General features: G+C 40.4%; 1 protein-coding gene across 2 annotated transcripts in view; it reads left to right on the top strand.

Moving 5' to 3' along the window:
* The first annotated feature begins 120 nt into the window (after positions 1-120).
* gramd1c (GRAM domain containing 1c) overlaps positions 121-19,123 on the top strand; it is a 39,559-nt gene continuing 20,556 nt past the window's right edge. The window contains exons 1-4 of one of the 2 annotated variants that reach the window (XM_076290638.1): positions 121-341; positions 1,105-1,260; positions 4,318-4,441; positions 4,558-4,658. In XM_076290638.1, the coding sequence (XP_076146753.1) occupies positions 1,174-1,260; positions 4,318-4,441; positions 4,558-4,658 (312 nt within the window). In that variant the 5' untranslated portion in view covers positions 121-341; positions 1,105-1,173. The remainder of the gene's footprint in view (positions 342-1,104; positions 1,261-4,317; positions 4,442-4,557; positions 4,659-19,123) is intronic. The other variant, XM_076290637.1, reaches the window with a different exon arrangement.

Genomic DNA, 19,123 nt, shown 5'->3' with positions numbered 1-19,123 from the left:
TTTATGGATGGTCTATTTATGCAACCATACGAACACTCGTCCGTACAGAATGCAAATTTCGGCGTGAGCATTTCCTATAGCAAGTGGCATTTTCCCTCGTGAACCGGTTATGTCAGACACGCGCACCTGTTACCAGGTGATATGCCGTTTCGGCTCCGTGTTGGCCTCAGCCATTCTCCGAACAGAAGACATAAATGGACATTTTAACTTCAAAGGTTGATTAGGGGCTGATGGTAAAAATGCAAGTCTAATATCCATACGACTACTACGCCTATTGGACTTCCTATCTGCGTGGAAAAGAAGCCGCGGGAGATAATAATCTCACTTCATTTCGCGTACAGGTAGGCAATGCCTCTGGTTTATCATCACATCTGTGAAGAAAGATTAGCCGATCTTCACGATCAGAGAATAGCCTAGGCTGCTCTAACTGTAGGATATGTAAACCTTACAAGTTAGTTGTTAAACTTGTAAAACATTTGTGATATTTGGCCTAGGCTAATATATTTTCAGGCAGTATTGCTTTTCGTGACTTCAGAAGTTCCAAAATATGCGTAGGCCTATATTTGGAGTCATTCATGATAAGCTACCATCAGAAATTATCTGACGAATTATTGTAGGTAGGCTATATTTTCTGAATGCGGACCTCCATTGTTGCAACTTTGTTTAGTCACAAAAGACTAAGCCCACTATGTATTTATTTTTTTGCCACAAAATAAAGTAGGCATAGGTGAATTTAAGCGATGGTGCATTGAGTTGTCTATGAAATCAAGTCAGGATCAGTCAGTCTCAGCATATTCCCTTGGTGCATTGAAAAAATGTCCTGTCAGTTTGGGAGTGCATCTTTTGGGGAAAAAGGCAAATGGCAGGGAAAGGGGTTTCTATTCTGCAAATACAAAGTTATATTGAAAGTTATATAACAAAACACCAATAAGAATCTATATGAATTCCCATGCTTGAAATTAAATGAAATTTATCTACTGACCAAAAGTTAGCAGCTCTGGTATAATTTAGCAATAAATAAACTGAATTCCCTTAACACACAATCAATTGTGGAAAAGTTGAACTGAACAATAACCCTGACACACATAAACTCCTCTGCTGTAGGTCCAGTGGAGTAAAGTGCACTCTCATTTGGGTGTGGTTTTCTGTCAAGTCTGTGAAGAAATACTGCTGATGACCCATTTGCTGAACCCAGGCATGGCGAATGACACCCCTGAGGACACCACCACAATTGGTGACACCTTTACAGAAGAGGCTGAGGTGGGGTATAGATCCTTGAATTAGTTAAAAGACTAGGGCAGTTCCAGCGTTATGGATGTGACAATTGGACTATTATTGGTAAACAAAATGCCCTAGAGTGGGGGCAAAATAAGTATCAGTGAATTAATTTGCATAACTTTTAATGTAACCTCTGTCCTCTGAATACTGAGAAATCCTCAAATTTCATATAATCAATTTCATCCTAAGAATACAAGGCATTTTATCAGCGTTATGGATGTGACATGAAATGGACACACTTTTGTGAGAGATGACAGGTTTTCTACAAACTCTGTGAATTTTGAAGGAAACTGCCGAAACTATGATATATGTAGCATGAAGGAGACTTGAATGAACACAAAAAGTGTGTTTTTGAAACTATGCGTCATTTTCGTAATGCATTATGTAGGAAAAACTGGCGTTATGGATGTGACGGTTTCACGTTATGGATGTGACGTGTCTGAACCAGTCCTCGACAAACTACATAAAACACATAATTAAGTAGTGAATTTTAATATGAAACAATTGAAATAGTAATCATGAAAAACTAGCGATGAAATTATTGCTTCCTTAGTGCCCACTAAGAGACACAGGAAGAATCAGGACAAGTCATTTAAAATATAAAAAATTAATTTATTTTTTTCTTTTACCATCATCAATTTTGGTCAGTGATTCCCCGGTTACTAAAACACCAGGGAACATGAAACTTGGTGGCCACTCCCTTAAATAACTAGCCCTACCTGAACGGTTGCACCCAAGATATATAGTATGTTAGTCTCAAGAGCCTGCATCAACCTAACCCATACCCACTCATTTGTGATTTGCACACATAAAGTACATGTGCACACACGCACATGCACACACACACACACGCACGCACGCACAGTCGCACACAGACAGGCAAGCACACACACATAAACACATACAGACAGGCAAGCGCAAGCACACACACACACACACACACACACACACACACACACACACATGCACAAACACACACCCACATGAATGCAGACACATAAACACACACACACAGGCACGCATACGCATTTGCGCATGCAAACACACACACGCACACACACACACACACACACACACACATAAACACACAAACACAGGCACGCATACGCACATGCACACACACACACACACTTATAAACAAAAGCAAACTCACATATGCACACACTCATTTACATGCACATGAGTTTCAGGAGTAGGAAATGGAGACAAATTGACAAGCGTGATTTATTTTTGCGAAGAGAATATGCAGGACTGAGAGGCGGTCATATTTTGTACCGCTATGCGGTACATCTAGTTTATTGCTGCCGTTACTTATGTTACTCTGTGGGTATTAGCTACAGAGGACCTGACACTTCAAATGCTGGCATATCGCGTCACATTTAAAATTAAACTGTGTTAAGCAGACGTGAACGGCAGGCTGAACAGATCTGCAACAGAAGGAGGTTGCTATGTTAACTCCAGCTGCAAAGTCAGCCATCTTCACCAGCTAACACGATAATCCAGTTACTGTACAACAACAGTATGACAGTTACAGGAACATAATCGCTCAGATTTTCGTTATTAGGCCACTTGAAAATAGGCTAGGCTAATCACTGGTGCTATTTTAATATTATGTTTGTTTTGCTAATGGTTAGGCAAGGCCTCCCTGTGGTTTTGATCAACCTAATAATCTTTGAAATGTCAATTGTAAACACTAAGGTGAAATGCGTTGAAACTGACATGCCACCAGAACAGACGTTTTATAGGCTTTGAGGTATAATAAAGTCTCCAGTCTTGTAAATTCACATTATGTAACATCCATAACGTCACATCCATAACGCACCATTAAAGGTTTTAAAAGCAAGAAAGTGGCACAATTTGGTCATCACACTTTACATTGATATAAATCAGCTTTGCACAGACACTATGGACATTGTCGCATCAACACTGTATGTGTAGCATAAACTTTTCCTATAAAACGTTATGGATGTGACATGACCATGGGACTTGCTGACCTAAAAACAAAAGCCTTACAAATGTAAGGAGTTGTGCACTTAAAGGCAAGATGAGCATAGACATTTCTCTACCATTCCCTTGTCAATCTGGAATTTATCAAATGGCACAATTTGTTTGAACCTTGGGTCCATTTATCCACTTTTTAAATATGTATAATATTACCATGTGAAAAATGTTGTTTCTGTATGGTTGCACACCATATTTATGATGTAAAAAGAGTGTAATTCTCCATCAAATTCAATCAGATCAGTTACAAACAATAAAATATAGACCTAAATGAAGATTTTAACAACAGTTATATTTGCGTATGCACAACTTTTTTTTTCCATGGTAAGGATGACCTTTGCATGGAATTGCCCACTACAATCTTTCAATAATCTTTCCCAAATCTTGTCAAAGTTGTTTGGTAAGGTGGCCATGAGACTGAATTCACTATGAATAATTATAGTGCAAGTAAAGAGTGCTTCTCTAAAACATAGCCTGCTTTATTCAACCAGCTTGCTTCAAAGAGTTAAGTGAGAACATAGTCACTCACACCCAGTAACTTCTTTTCAGACATTGTGTAAGTGCATTACATGTACTTGCCATTGCACTACTAGGGCCCTTAACACTAGTTTAGATGTCCAGTCTCATTCTCCACACTCACAGACAGACTTTGATGCGTGTTTCAGGTAAGTTTGTGGAGGCCAAGAGCTATCCCACTGTGAAATCATGAAGTGCATGAGGGCTTGTTCACTAACTTTCTGATCTCTCCGTAAGTTGCATTCATGCAGACTTTACCATGATGTGAAACACAGGGGAGGCCTGGAAGCTTAAAAAAAAAATGCAATCAGCAACTGCCATGAAACCCAAATAGTTGCCAACATGTTTTTGGTGTTCAATTTAACAATATGTCACAGGTGCTGTCCCATTATTCTTGTTAGCGTTGAAAGTGTTAGGAGAATACTGCCCTCTACTGGCTATAATGTCTTTATTTTTTTATCCTCTTTATAGACAATCTCCTGTACATCTTAAAGCTAATTTCTCATTCTTTGTTTAAATTAGTGGTTTGATTCAGTTGGACTGTTTGTAACAACACCTCAAGTCCCACCAACCAGCTACAAGCAGAGGAATGAGGAGTTCAGAAAGCTGTTCAAAGAACAAGCAGCTTCTGAGATGCTCATCACAGGTGAACTATACCCAGATAAAGGTCGCTACAGGAGCATCTTTATCCTGTAAGGTGTATACCATATCAACGAGTCTTCATATCATATCAATCCCCATGACAACAGATATTTTTTTCAGATTACACCTGTGCACTCCAGAGGGACCTTCTACTGCAGGGACGGATATACCTGTCGGAAAACTTGTTGTGTTTCTACAGTAATGTATTTCGGGGAACAAAGGTGAGAAGTTCGTTGAAGTGTAAATTTAAAGATGTAACACCACCAGTCAAGGACTTTGTCAGGTCCCTATAGCTGTGAAATTATTCAGTGATATGGAATGCTATACTGACACAAGCCAGCTTGATAAATAGAATAACAACAGACCATATAGGACACTGTGATAGTCAGGGTTGGGTAGTAACGGATTACATGTAATCTGGATCACGTAATCAGATTACAAAAATCAAGTAACTATAATCAGACCAGATTACAATAAAATAATTGTGTAAACAGATTACAGTAATATTGTTGGGGATTACCTGATTACATTTTATCATGCAAACAATGAAACTTTTTTATGATAGCCTAGCTATCTTTTAATTTGACAAGCAGTTCATTTGGATGTTCACATTTTTTAGACTTTTTTAAGATATAGTTAAGAACAAAATTATTCATACAAATATTGATTTTCTCCTTACCAATATGTTTTTTCTTACTTAAAATGACACTTGCACATGCCAAAAGGTTGCAAGACAATGTGGTAAAAACATGGAATAAAAAAAAGTGTTATCATCTTTTTTAACATTTTTATGAAAAATTGCATTTTCAAAATTATTCATACCCTTTTTAAACAATCACTGGAAACATCTTTATTTACCACCACAGCTCTCAAAATGGTTCATATAATACCCACCAAGCCTCTTCATGTCTCCACAATGATTGTAGACTGCACCTTTTTAGCAGCAATCTGGAGTTTGAGGCAGGAACGATTATTTGCCATCACTTTGGCCTTGTGCTCACTTTTTTGACAGATTGAGGTCCACTCTAAAATGTTGATATTGTTCTCTGTTAACCATTTCTTGCCTTGTTTGGCTGTATGTTTTGGATCATTGTGTGGTTTAATGTTCAAATGCTGCCTTTTGGGGCAGCCATGGCCTACTGGTTAGGGCTTCGGCCTTTGGGCTTGCTGGTTCGACTTCACTAATTCACGGAATTGGTGATATAATGCAGACCAAATGTCCCTCACTGGATAAAAAGATATACTAATGTAGCGCTCGTAGACCTGGACCAGTAATTCAAGCACTAAACATCAACCTAGGCTCGGGAGAGGGGTAGGCATAAATGGACTAACTCACAAGAGGAATTAATAAGTTGAACAATTGACAGTTTTATTGCCTCCAAAACAGCAGTGCGGGTACACAGCATTGAATGGGCAAAATATACATGAAATGATAAGGAAGAGCTCTTCAAACAAATAAAATATAAAAATCAAAGGAAACTTAGCCTCTTATTCCTGTATGTACTGATTCAAGAAAGAGTTCAATTCCTGTATGAAAAGTGTATATCAGTTCCTGTATGAAAAGTGTATATCAGTTCCTGTATGAAAAGTGTATATCAGTTAGTATATCAAGTGTATTGATTCCCAAAGTTCAGTTCCTTGAACGTGTGTGTGTGTATCGATTCCCAAAGTTCAGTTCCTTGAATGTGTGCGGATATGACTACCGTGTTGAGTCAACAGTGTGGAAAATCTTATCTGGTGTTCGATGAACGAATGAACAAATCTTGGGTTTCTCTGAGACAAATCGTACGGTTGGCCACACCGCATCCACGATCGTTCTCAGTCTCACTGGGCTGGGCTCGCCATCTGGGATGCTAAAATGTAAACAAGTTAAGCACCACGCATCTCGCATGGTTCAAACCACTACTAACGGCTCGGCTGACTAGGCTACCATGCTGCGCCAGCTAGTTAGGGCGTTAGCTAGGATTTAACATTGAGCACAATGACACGGCTTGTACCAAAGTGGCAGGAACATTAAGATTCTCGTCAGAGATTAAACATTCTATTTAACTATGATATGGCATACCAAGGTTTCATACAAACATTGAGCATCGTCTCACTCATACTCCGATTGGTTTTTATGAATGACATCCTTTCCTAGATGGCTAGTAAGAAACTAGCAAAACGTGCTCACCGGAGTTCTAATTTGCTGTAAACTCGACAGAATCACTTTTCTTTCTTATTCAAAGTTGAGTTTGAGGTAGACTAATATCTTATGGATATAACTAGACGTAAAGTATTGACTTTTCAAAAGTATTTCGTTATTATTTATCTTCAAATCCGGGAGCTCTTTCAGGTGCACGTTCACAGGAAATATGTCGCTGGTAGAGAGAGAGAATGTTTGCTAGTAGGACGCTCTAGTCTTCTAACACATAGAGCGCCCTCCATAGGAAGATACATGAAATTGCATCTAGATTAGTAGCCCTAATTTCATGAGGGTTACACCCTCCCCCCTTGACTCTGCATGGGTCCTCTCATGCTTGACCTACTGTCAGTCTAAACGACACTAGTAGGGGAAACATCATAATCAGTAAGGGTGTCAAGTGTTTGATTAAAGCTTTCTAAGAGACTTTTTGTAAAGGAGATTAAGGGTTTACCTAACTCCGGGTAGCTGAAACGACCAGGTGGTCGGCGTGATCTCTCAGATTTACGTGTAGGGTCATGTGTTTCTGTATGTGTAACATTTTCACTTTCTTATTAGTTTCTATATGTGTTATTGAGTTATCACTATTTTGAACTTCAGTCTCAGCTTCTTTTTCAGGACTCTCTGGGTTAACAGAAGATGTATCTTGGTCACCAACAACTGCAGCTGGAGCTTCATTTGTCACATGAGTTAACGTTCTATCCATGTCAGTATGGGGTTGGTCGATCATAACCTCTGGTTCCACTGATTCATCTACCGCAGGAGGTGTTCCAGCAGGTTCTGCAGGCAACACGGAATAGTCTGCATTGGGTTCATCCTGAAGCTGGGACGTCAACGGCATGGCTGGTGTCACAGGCGTTTGAAGTGTTCTTGGGATTTCACACACTTGGACGAACCTTTCCTCAGGAGCGACAGATGGCTGGACGGAACAGTATGGTAAGTCATCTTCGGAGTCAGAGTTCTCCTCAAGGTGCTGAGGTTGACTACGCCTGGTTCTTGGTCGTTTTTCCTTTGGCTTGTCCTGTTCAGCTTCTTCTGGCTCAGATAAGTCACCACAAGGGAGTAGGAGATCCCTATGTAGGGTTCTGACGGGACCACCTTAATCTATGGGCTGTACCATGTACACAGGTAGGTCTCCCATCTGTTTCAGAACTTTGTAAACACTGGATTCCCATTTATCCGCAAGCTTGTGCTTGTTTCGCAGCCGCACATTTCTCACAAGCACTTGGTCACCTTCCGCTAGTGTTGACTCTCTTACTGTCTTGTCAAAGCGACGTTTATTTCGTTCAGCAACCTTTTGTGAATTCCTTTTGGCAATCTGGTAGCTTTCTTTGAGCCGCGCTTTCAGGTTTCTCACATACTGGGAGTGAGACCTAGGAGCACCATTCTTAACAGGTAAGCAGAATGCAATGTCCACTGGGAGTCTAGGCTGGCGCCCAAACATCAACTCGTATGGGCTAAACCCGGTGACCTCATTTTTGGTGCAGTTATATGCATGGGTTAGGGGTTTCACATAGTCACGCCAGTGAATTTTCTTCTTGTCACTCAGGGTTCCTAACATACCAAGAAGAGTTCGGTTAAACCGTTCTACTGGGTTCCCCCTCGGGTGATAGGGACTGGTGCGTACTTTGGTGATACCGGCAAGGGCACAGAGCTCTTTTATGAGTTGAGACTCAAAGTCTCTACCCTGATCACTAAGTAGGTGCTCTGGGAACCCGTAATGTACCAAATACTGCTCCCAAAGTGACTTTGCAACTGTTGTAGCCTTCTGATCCTTTGTAGGTATGGCAACCGCATACTTAGTAAAATGATCTGTAATAACCAAGATGTCTTTTGTATTGTGACTATCGGGCTCTAAAGACAGATAATCCATGCATACTAGTTCCATGGGACGAGTTGTTTGGATATTCACGAGAGGTGCTGACTTTTCAGGAGGTGTTTTCCTACGAACACAGCGTCCACATGTCTTTATCTTGTTCTCAACATCTACGGCCATCAGGGCCGGAGTGGGGCCACTTTTCAGCCCGGGAGTTTCAGGCCCAAGACCGGCCCACTTTTTTAGTGGCGGTGAAAATTTGATAAAATAGGCAACATTTCAGCTCTTACTATCCTGTATAGTTTTTATTATAGGCTACCAATATTCCACAAGGATAGGTTGATAAGTTAACAAAAACAGGAAGGAAGAAATAAAGCATTTGAAATGTATCCCACAATTCCACTAAGAGGCATATTGAACTACTGTATTGTTTACATGTTTTTTCTGCATGGGTCAGCTATCATGTTGTTGTTTGGTGATTTTCTCCTTTACTACACCCACTTCTGAGCAAACAAGGTATATAGGTTGATCTGTCATAGCCTACTGTTCTTTCTTACATAAAATAACTTTAAATCATATGGTTAACTCGGTTAACCTTTCTACTTGTCCCTAGTCATAGCTAATTTCGGGCTCATCATTTTCAGCTGGGGACTGCGGATCTGCTGCTTAGAGGCTACTTTTGTTTTCGGCCTAGGCTACTGCATGAACAGATCAAGCTTTAGTTTTGTTATCAATATTTGCATAATATTTGCAAAGTCTATGAATCGCCATATTGGATGATACAAAAAGGCTAATATTTTAATTAATTTAATATGTTGCTTCCGAATTAACGTTTTTCATGTGACGTATTCAAGGTTCTATAGCTTTGTTTACATCCACCTGGTAGGCAAGGGACAAGTTGAACCCAGAGCCATATAAAGGTACCTTTATATGGCTCTGTTGAACCCATTGAACATCGTTGTCTGCAGCTGCCTCTCAGTAGGCTACATGTCTGTATGTCAACATTTCAGGCATCAATAAAGGTGATGATGAAACGTTATCCCATTGTTCAATATTTGATAGCCTGTCACAGGAACATTATTTCGCTAAAATCGCCCTGATTTGGTGCATTGATCTGTATCGATAACGTTATGGGAGAACCTGCATGTAGCCTATGGTAGCCTAACTTTTTTTCTCTGTTCAAAACTCGGTTTACACGAAGACGATAGACTTTCTTAGAAGCTGTGAAATTTGGTCATAAAGGAACATGTCTTCCCTCTGAAAGTTGACACAAAATCAAACAATATTTGATCATTTAACTTGAACTGAAAAGCGACAGGTTTCGGTAGGCAGTAGACTAGCAGACGTTAAAATGATAGCCAGCGTCAGTCAGCATCATGTAACATTAATGTTGTTAAAGTCATGAATCCTGTAACATATTATAACATATAACAGCGATGACTCATTCGAAGACGATCTGCATGGACATATAACCACCCAGAAGAACTCAGAATGTGAGTGATAAAGTTCATTAATTGTATGAAACTTTTTTACTAGTTCATTGCAGCATCGGCTATATTAGGCTGTTATGCTAGCTCAGCCTTTAAATATGCTGTTATTTTAGTCATGTGGACTTGATTAAACGGGTAAAGATAATTCATAAACTGCTTATTTTTTACATGACTGAAGCAGTAGCCTAGGTTCAACAGTGGTGTTTGAGGTTGCTGTGTTAAGTTCAGCTCAAAAATCTGTTTATTTTGACATACGGGAGTTAGCCTAACTGAGCTGTAGGCTATAGCAGTAGCGTAACGAGCCAACACCGGGCCCATATGCAGGATTATCAAGGCGGGCCCCCCTTCTACAGCACGTGATAACGCAATGTCCACGAGTAGGCTACCATGCATAGGACAGGATAGGATCCTTGAGATGAGATGACTGACAAAATCAGGAGTACGTGCACCACAAAAACAAAAATACTGGTGAAGGCGCACAACACATGAAAAAACACTGCTGGTGACGGCGCACTATAGCCTAACACATGAAAAAACACTGCTGGTTAGGCTACTATATGAAATTGCATTAATGAAGTCATTATGTTATGCTAAATCGTTCATTTAGCCACAAAAATAGCAAACATAGTGCATAATAGAACTGACCGTCTGCCCTCTTTGACTGAGCTGCCCCTCTTTCCAAAAAAAAAAAATATATATATATAACGTAATTTTGATATTCTTAGAAAGCGAAAGTAGGCTATGTGTGAGCGCAGATAGGTGCGTCCGATGTATCAGCTGGAATAGTGATGTGAGTCGCCGAGCAGAGGTGATGGATGTCACAGGTGAGCTACATGAAACTTTGAGAATTCAAATTCAAATTATGTTAGGAAAAACGGTGAGTATCCTAGTGTAGCAAGAAGCATATTTTTTCAATGTCATTAACGTGAACAATATTAGACAACTAACCGTATGTTGCATTTTTGCATGCGAAAATGTATAACGAGTCTATTTGATGGAGAATACGTGAACTTTAAACCATTAAGATGGGCAATAGGTGAATAGGCAGACATCATTAGTCTATTAACCTAAAAGCTAATGAATAACTTTAGACAAGGTGCATTGCTCCTAAACTCAAACAAGTTTATTTATTACCTGGTTTGGTCCACCAAAGATAATCTTAACATGGACTATGCTGGGCTGTGTTAAGATCTGAACAATGTCCGTTTTACAGTGAAAGGCCCGGTCGCGAGTGACGATTATTGCGATAGGGGGCCCGGCGAGTAAGGGGACTCTGATTCGCAAATCACTCCTGCATCAAGAAGGGTTTGCAGATGCTTCCTTACGGCTTCATAATCATTGGGGTGGATGGGTCGGGACTTTTGTTTGAAGGGTGTCTCGTCTTTTAGGTTTATATGATGTCGTACTTTAGATGCATGCCCAAAGTCGAGATCATGTTGGGCAAAAACATCGGTATAAGACTTTAGACTCTGTGTTATTCCGACTTTCCACTCTTCTGGAAGAGGTGAATCACCAAAATCAAACTTCAGCTCAGACTGGTTAGGTTCTCTGACTGGCTGAGAAGTGACAGCACAACATTTCACACTGGCAACATTTTTGTTCGAAGCAGGTAAGTTGTCATATATCGCCTCAGGACTATGGAGTTCAGCAATGACACAGTGTGAAGGGAGTGTTAGGTCATGATCGGCTTCATTTCTAATCCACACCTGTAGCTTGTGAGGGTTCTGCTTGGGCAACGCAACAAGACAGCACTCTACAAGGATTCCCCCAGGTAAGGCAGATGTTGTCAGCTGTTCAATCACGGCACACTGGCTACTGCTGTTAGCTTTGACGTATCCTTCCAGTAGGATTCTCTCTTGAGCAGGTATTACTTGTTGCACCTTGCCTTGAAGAGTCATCAACCCAATTCTCCCTGTTGAGTTCACTTCTTTCCGAAGCTGGAGTGTGCGAAGAATTTTTCTATAGCCATGGACAGATGACAAGTCATTTGGCCTTCTGCCGTAACAGTGTTCATTGTAAAGGACATCAAGAGCATTTGTTCCAATCAGTACAGGTAAGTTGTTGCTACTGCGCAAGTCGGGGATTACTAATGCTAAAGTAGAGACTTCAGGCTCATTTTCAACAAAGTCCTTTGGAAACTTCAGGCGGATAGGCACGTAGCCCAAGTATGGAACGTTTTGCCCATTAGCGCCTTCAACATTCAGACCGTCAAGTGGCTGGATAGGGTGCTCTGATAAATTCCTCTCATAAAAAGAAGCAGAAACGGTGGTCACTTGAGACCCGGTGTCAAGGAGACAATTGCAATTCACTCCTGACACCATGATATTAGCTGTACATTTCTGTCCAATAAGCCCTTTAGGAAATTGGTGTTGATTCTCTGTTCTGTGTGACTGAATGGATGCTTTAATTTGACGTTTTGTTTTGGGACATTTATGCTTACTTTCAGTCCCTGATAGTCCCGCCTCAGGAACTGAGTTCAGTTTAAATGCTGCTCATTTTGCTCGTCCCAAGCTTGTTGCTTTTGTTTCAACTCTCTACGTTTCTTTTCCACTAATTCAGGATTCGGCTCATTGCTGCAGGATGGTACGATGTGACCGTCCTCACCGCACTTGAAGCAATACCCCGGGCGGGGTCTCTTTGTGAGTATTGTCTCTACTGAGAAGTTTTCCTGAGTGGAGACTTTGGCTTTGGTCTTTAGTTTCTTATTTTGCTTATCAGTAGCCTGGCGTGAGCTATTCATGGATGCTTTCAGTGAAGCCATTTGAGTTTGTAACTTTGCAATTTGCTTTTCAAGTTTATGCGTCTCAGTGGAAGATGCACTATCTGCAAAGGTTGCTGTGTCTGTGTCATAATCCTGAACTGTGTGGACGTTTGCTTGAGCTCTGGCTTTAGGGAAGCCTAAGTGTTGTTTCATCCGGCTGGACTTAGCAGCTTGGCGGTCCTCTTCAGTACGCAGCAAAAGAAGAAACTCAGAGAATGAGGGTGGATTCAGTTTTTTCTGTTCAAGCTGAAGACTAGTAATTAAGGCATTGTTCCAGCACCCTCTACAGAACTGCTTAAGTAGCTGGCGTTCTAACTCACAAGCAGCAATGCCGCCTCTTTTCACTACTTTGCTCAAGGCTGTCTGCAATCGCTGCAAATAGCTGGAGGGTTTCTCGCCTGAGTTCTGATTAGTGCTCAAGAACCTTGCAAAAAGCTCGTCTCCATCATCAACAGTGTCGTACGCTGATTCGAGAAGGCTAAGGTAGTCATGAGGAGATGCTTTTGGCCCGAGGTGCTTCACAATGTGGGCAGCAGGTGGGAGAAGGCTCTCAACCATCTTCCAAACTGTGTGTTTGTCAGACGCAGTGACATCTGCGAGAAGAAACTCGACATTGTTGCACCATGTGTCATAGTCAGACTCAGAACCTGGGCAAGGGATTTTTCCTGAGAAAGGCCTAAGTTTGACACGATCATGATATTGGGAGGACAAGTTGCTGTTCTTAATGACATGCTCAACCACTACTTTCTGGACTTCAGGAGTGGTGAGCTGTTCAGGAGTTAAATTGAGAGTCTGTTGCCTACGTGGGGCTGATGTCGGAGCACTAACAGTGACTGGGAGAGAATCACGCTCAGGTAAGTAGGGTAGGTCAGGGACTATTTGAGTAGGAGATTGAGGTTCAGGAGCTAGTGGGTTGGCTTGGGCTGTATTATTAGTAGGCGGTGGGCCTGTGGGTTGTTCGGTTGTGGGATTACTTTTAGTAGTTCCCTGTATTTTAGCCAGCTCATCTAGCAAAAGTTTCTCAAAGTTTGTTCCGCTTAGTTTAGCAACATCTTGTAGCTCAGCTAAGTAAGATTGTGTTAAGCTAGAACTTTTATCAGCTACATATAACTCAGAGAGAAGCTGAATTTGATGGATAACATCTGGGTTACTGCTAGGTCTTTTGCAGGGCAAAGCTTCGTGAAGAAACTGAATGGTTTCTCCTGATGTGAATTCTACGATGGCAGTGTCTTTAAACTGAGATTCATCACTAGTTACTTTAATTATTCTTTGAACAGAACCAACTGTTCCTAAGTACTCCATTACTTCATTATCCTCTTCACCACCAGTTAAACCATTCACTAAGAGTGAATTAGGTACCTTCACATTTTGTGACTGAATTACATCCATACTAGGGGTGTAACGGTTCATGTATTCGTATTGAACCGAAACGGTACGGGCGTCACGATTCGGTGCATGAATTTACACGGAGAATACACGGTATAAAAATACATAAAACTCGTGTGCGGATTAATTAATGTCATGCGCAATTACTGTTAAGTAGCGAGAGTTACGGGAGTTCTTTAGCGACACCTAACGCTAATCTGTAGCCTCGCCTTAGCTCTGAAGCTCTGATTGGCGCCTATGTTTTTTTTTGTCAGGTCGTCAGTCGAGTCCGTCAGTCATTAGCAGCACTAAGGTTAGACCCACAAGAGTTAGAGGATCCGCTGGTCTATTTAAGATCGCAAGTTTGAGAACTTCAGTTACAGTAACGTTAGTACAGGCGAAAGAGTGGTGGATAAGATGAAACTGTGTGTCAGCGTTGTTCAGCAGTTATTGGGTATGTGAGTGGAATAAATGCTACACATATTCGAAGCCATCACCCAGATGATGTAGGCTACCAATCACTGAAACGAGGGGAAAAAAACTTCCCCTGCGCTTCAGCAGCCTTTGGATACACATACAAATAGGGCCAAAACCTATGGCTTAAATTAAATGATTTCGTAATGACAGAAAGCTATGTAAATCGCGTGGTAATTACCTTTATGTTGGGGTAACTTGTAACTTCTCACATGAGGAGCTGGTAGTGTTAAGTGCATAGACAGTAAAATAAAGTGACAACGCTAACCAGGCTAATAAACAAACCATGCTAGTACGGTGAGTTAACGTCAAAGGGCAAAGTCACGTGACTTCTAGTTGTAGTCTGTTTATGAAATAAAAGGAGCAATTTCGTTTTTTAAAAAAAGGCAAAATAGTGTGATATTTTCACAGTTAGTAGGCTAGATTATTACTTTACACACAATGAAAAATATTGAGGCAAATTGTAGACCCTTCCATATACAACTAAACACAGATGTTGAAGGTCTTGCTTAAGTGGATTTTTAAAAATCATTTTTCTATGTAATTTGCACTTTCAGAAATAAGAGATGCTGTAGGCCTATTTTCAGTTTTATAGCTGATTGTCTTATTTTGTTTACAAGTTACAGATGGAGTCTGGGTACTTATTGTACTGTTTAGCCTACATCTTACACACTTCAGGCTGTTGCAGATAGCTCAGGGAAGAGACTGTATGACACTAGGTGGTACAGCCTGAGACATGCACAATAAAAAAAATGCTTTCTGCATTTTTGTTTTGCTTTTCCCTCCATTGTACCGAACTCGTACCGAACCGTGATGTCCGAACCGAGGTATGAACCGAACCGTGACTTCTGTGTACCGTTACACCCCTAATCCATACTTTATGCTATCACCACAAAAAAATGCAAAAAAGTATGTAATAGCAGTATTCACAAATAGGATGCAATAAAAGTGTCAAAATGTTCAACGTTTCACTAAAAATTAGCCCTAAACCCCTCCTGGCTGGCTCGCCACTTTTTGTGTAGCGCTCGTAGACCTGGACCAGTAATTCAAGCACTAAACATCAACCTAGGCTCGGGAGAGGGGTAGGCATAAATGGACTAACTCACAAGAGGAATTAATAAGTTGAACAATTGACAGTTTTATTGCCTCCAAAACAGCAGTGCGGGTACACAGCATTGAATGGGCAAAATATAAATGAAATGATAAGGAAGAGCTCTTCAAACAAATAAAATATGAAAATCAAAGGAAACTTAGAATTCAAGCCTCTTATTCCTGTATGTACTGATTCAAGAAAGAGTTCAATTCCTGTATGAAAAGTGTATATCAGTTCCTGTATGAAAAGTGTATATCAGTTCCTGTATGAAAAGTGTATATCAGTTCCTGTATGAAAAGTGTATTGATTCCCAAAGTTCAGTTCCTTGAACGTGTGTGTGTGTATCGATTCCCAAAGTTCAGTTCCTTGAATGAGTGCGGATATGACTACTGTGTTGAGTCAACAGTGTGGAAAATCTTATCTGGTGTTCGATGAACGAATGAACAAATCTTGGGTTTCTCTGAGACAAATCGTACGGTTGGCCACACCGCATCCACGATCGTTCTCAGTCTCACTGGGCTGGGCTCGCCATCTGGGATCCAAATCTGATCTGGTCGTTCAAAAAAACCAATCTACACAAAGTGCAGAATAATAAGAATTCTGTTCTATTTCTATTCTTCAACATGAGACCTCATTAACTTCTTTCTTTCTTTTAGAACACCTTCTAATGTGTAACCAATAACTAAGGATGCACTTAAGATTACATTGAGATGACTGACTTACATCACAATAAACAATACAAATGAAATATAAGCAAATACATTACTTATAAGCATGTACTTTCAGTACAATTCAATGAATTGCATAGATGAAATAACAATAATGTTTTTAACATCATTAAGCAGTGTGCTTATCTATTTTACACTAAAACATTTTCCTTTTTAACCTTTTCAAGGACTATTTTAACATATTGCATTGTAACATGACTATGAATTAAATATTACAACTAACTTATTCAAAATATACATGTGAAACTCAAAACCTATGCATTTCTAATGCATCTGTATTATAACTCATTAGCATCCGCTATTGCATCAACTGAATGCTAAAATGTAAACAAGTTAAGCACCACGCATCTCGCATGGTTCAAACCACTACTAATGGCTCTGCTGACTAGGCTACCATGCTGCGCCAGCTAGTTAGGGCGTTAGCTAGGATTTAACATTGAGCACAATGACACGGCTTGTACCAAAGTGGCAGGAACATTAAGATTCTCGTCAGAGATTAAACATTCTATTTAACTATGATATGGCATACCAAGGTTTCATACAAACATTGAGCATCGTCTCACTCATACTCCGATTGGTTTTTATGAATGACATCCTTTCCTAGATGGCTAGTAAGAAACTAGCAAAACGTGCTTTACTCACCGGAGTTCCAATTTGCTGTAAACTCGACAGAATCACTTTTCTTTCTTATTCAAAGTTGAGTTTGAGGTAGACTAATATCTTATGGATATAACAAGACGTAAAGTATTGACTTTTCAAAAGTATTTCGTTATTATTTATCTTCTAATCCGGGAGCTCTTTCAGGTGCACGTTCACAGGAAATATGTCGCTGGTAGAGAGAGAGAATGTTTGCTAGTAGGACGCTCTAGTCTTCTAACACATAGAGCGCCCTCCATAGGAAGACACATGAAATTGCATCTAGATTAGTAGCCGAAGCGGTCATATAGGGATTGTCAAAGTTTTTTTTTTTTTTTTCGTCATCTACTTCCTGAATTTTTGGTCAACGATACCCGGGACACCGAACCACCGGGGCACATGAAATTTGGTGGGTATGTAGCCCCACTAGACTTTTACGGAAAAAAATTGTTTCGTCCCCGGGGTCCACTCCCCCCGTGCTGGGCCCCCCGAACCGCAAAAAAAGCAGTTTTTCCTAAATAACTACCTGAACCGTGGCACCGAGGATGAAGAATCTTTTATGGTATGTTGGTCTCAAGGGCCCACATCAATCTGGCCCATAATCACTCATTTGTGATTTGCACCCCCCCGGTAAAAAATGAAAATGCAATATTATTCTGCTTTAATCGCCCCTATCTTCAGTTAAGATGTTCAGAACTGCACCAAATTGTATGTGTATGATTGACCTGGCATTCTCTGGTGGTATGCCAAGTTTCGTAGAATTTCATCCATGGGGGGGTCTTAAAAAAAATAGATTATGTGTACATTTAGTGACTGTACACTCATTGGCCTGTAGATGGCGGTGCACACATATACACATGCACACACACACAGGCACCCACATACTATCGGTATTAGAACGGCCAATACATAATTACAAATTCAGTAGGATTAAAAGAAAGCCAAAATAAATATTCATCATCATCATCATGGCTGCATTTCCAGTATTGGCGATAAGTAATCATTTGTCCACTAGATGCCGCATCGTTGCAGTGAGACGTAATTTTGTTGAAAGTTAAACGTGGGTTGGAATAACAATGGACGCTTCCTAGTTTACCGCAGAGAACGTCTAATAAGGATAGGATGACGTTCACATGAAATGTAATTCCCATTTATTCTTGAAGCCGAAATAAATCTGAGGATGTTTATCGGACATGCTTGGTTTTTACTGCAGGTACGTTAATCTTATAATATCAATAGGTAATGTTACCGTTAGCGTTGGTTGAGTGATGGAGGCCAATTTGATTGATTGCATTTGTAGAAAACTATAAATGCGGTTATACCAAGCAAATTGATAGCAGCACTGTAATTGTATCTTTCGACTGTCATTTGTTGCACGTGCTACAAAAATCATTCTGTGCAATGGAAGATTTACCGTTACACCAGTCTTATACAGTTTTGCCTATATGCGTGAGACTGAGACGCCTGTTTATTTTGTTTTAAGTGTGTGCAGGGTGTGAGAGGGGAATCGATGTGCTTTGATTCCAGCTTGGTAGTTGTAGTCTGTGAAATTAAAAATCACGTGTGTGTGAAGTATCCAAATAATGACACCTTCATTTCATTATGGCTGCTTTAGCAACACACCTTAAGCTGTGTAGTGGGTCCCATTTAGAAGTGGCTACTTCATTCGCGCTTTCCTTGACTCATGGAGCTGCGTGAATTTTATTACAACTTTTCGCCACGATATGGCAATTTAAGTCCGCTTGATACTGTAAGGCGTAAGCCATTGGTTTCCAAAGGAGATTTTATTTGTGTCGCCAGCATAGCCTATTGACAATTTATGTTGTAAATACTAAATAGGCCTACCTTATAAGCCTACCTGTAGCTTAGGGAAGCTAACAGCTTTCTATTAGGATCTAGTTTGTTAGTTACAGTTTTGTCATAACTCCCTGATGCGTTTTTGCATTTAGAATAGCCAGAGCGTGAACAATATCGGGTGCCTATGGACTAGGCTTGGTGAACCCAGTCTGATCTGCCCGCTATTTATTTTTTGATTTCTTAAAAGATTGAGCTTGGTCTGGTGAAAGCCAGACTAGCCATGGACCTCAGTTACACAATGCAAGGGAACATGAATCAGCCTATATTTGCACGAACAATAACGG

This window comes from Alosa pseudoharengus, unplaced genomic scaffold (genome assembly GCF_046254945.1).
Source record: "Alosa pseudoharengus isolate Yale_2024_CS ecotype anadromous, Long Island Sound unplaced genomic scaffold, YU_APseudo_1.1 YU_APseudo_1.1_scf_18, whole genome shotgun sequence".
NCBI lineage: Eukaryota > Metazoa > Chordata > Actinopteri > Clupeiformes > Clupeidae > Alosa > Alosa pseudoharengus.
The sequence above is the reverse complement of the archived record's forward strand: the minus strand, read 5'-3'. Positions and strand labels throughout refer to the sequence as shown.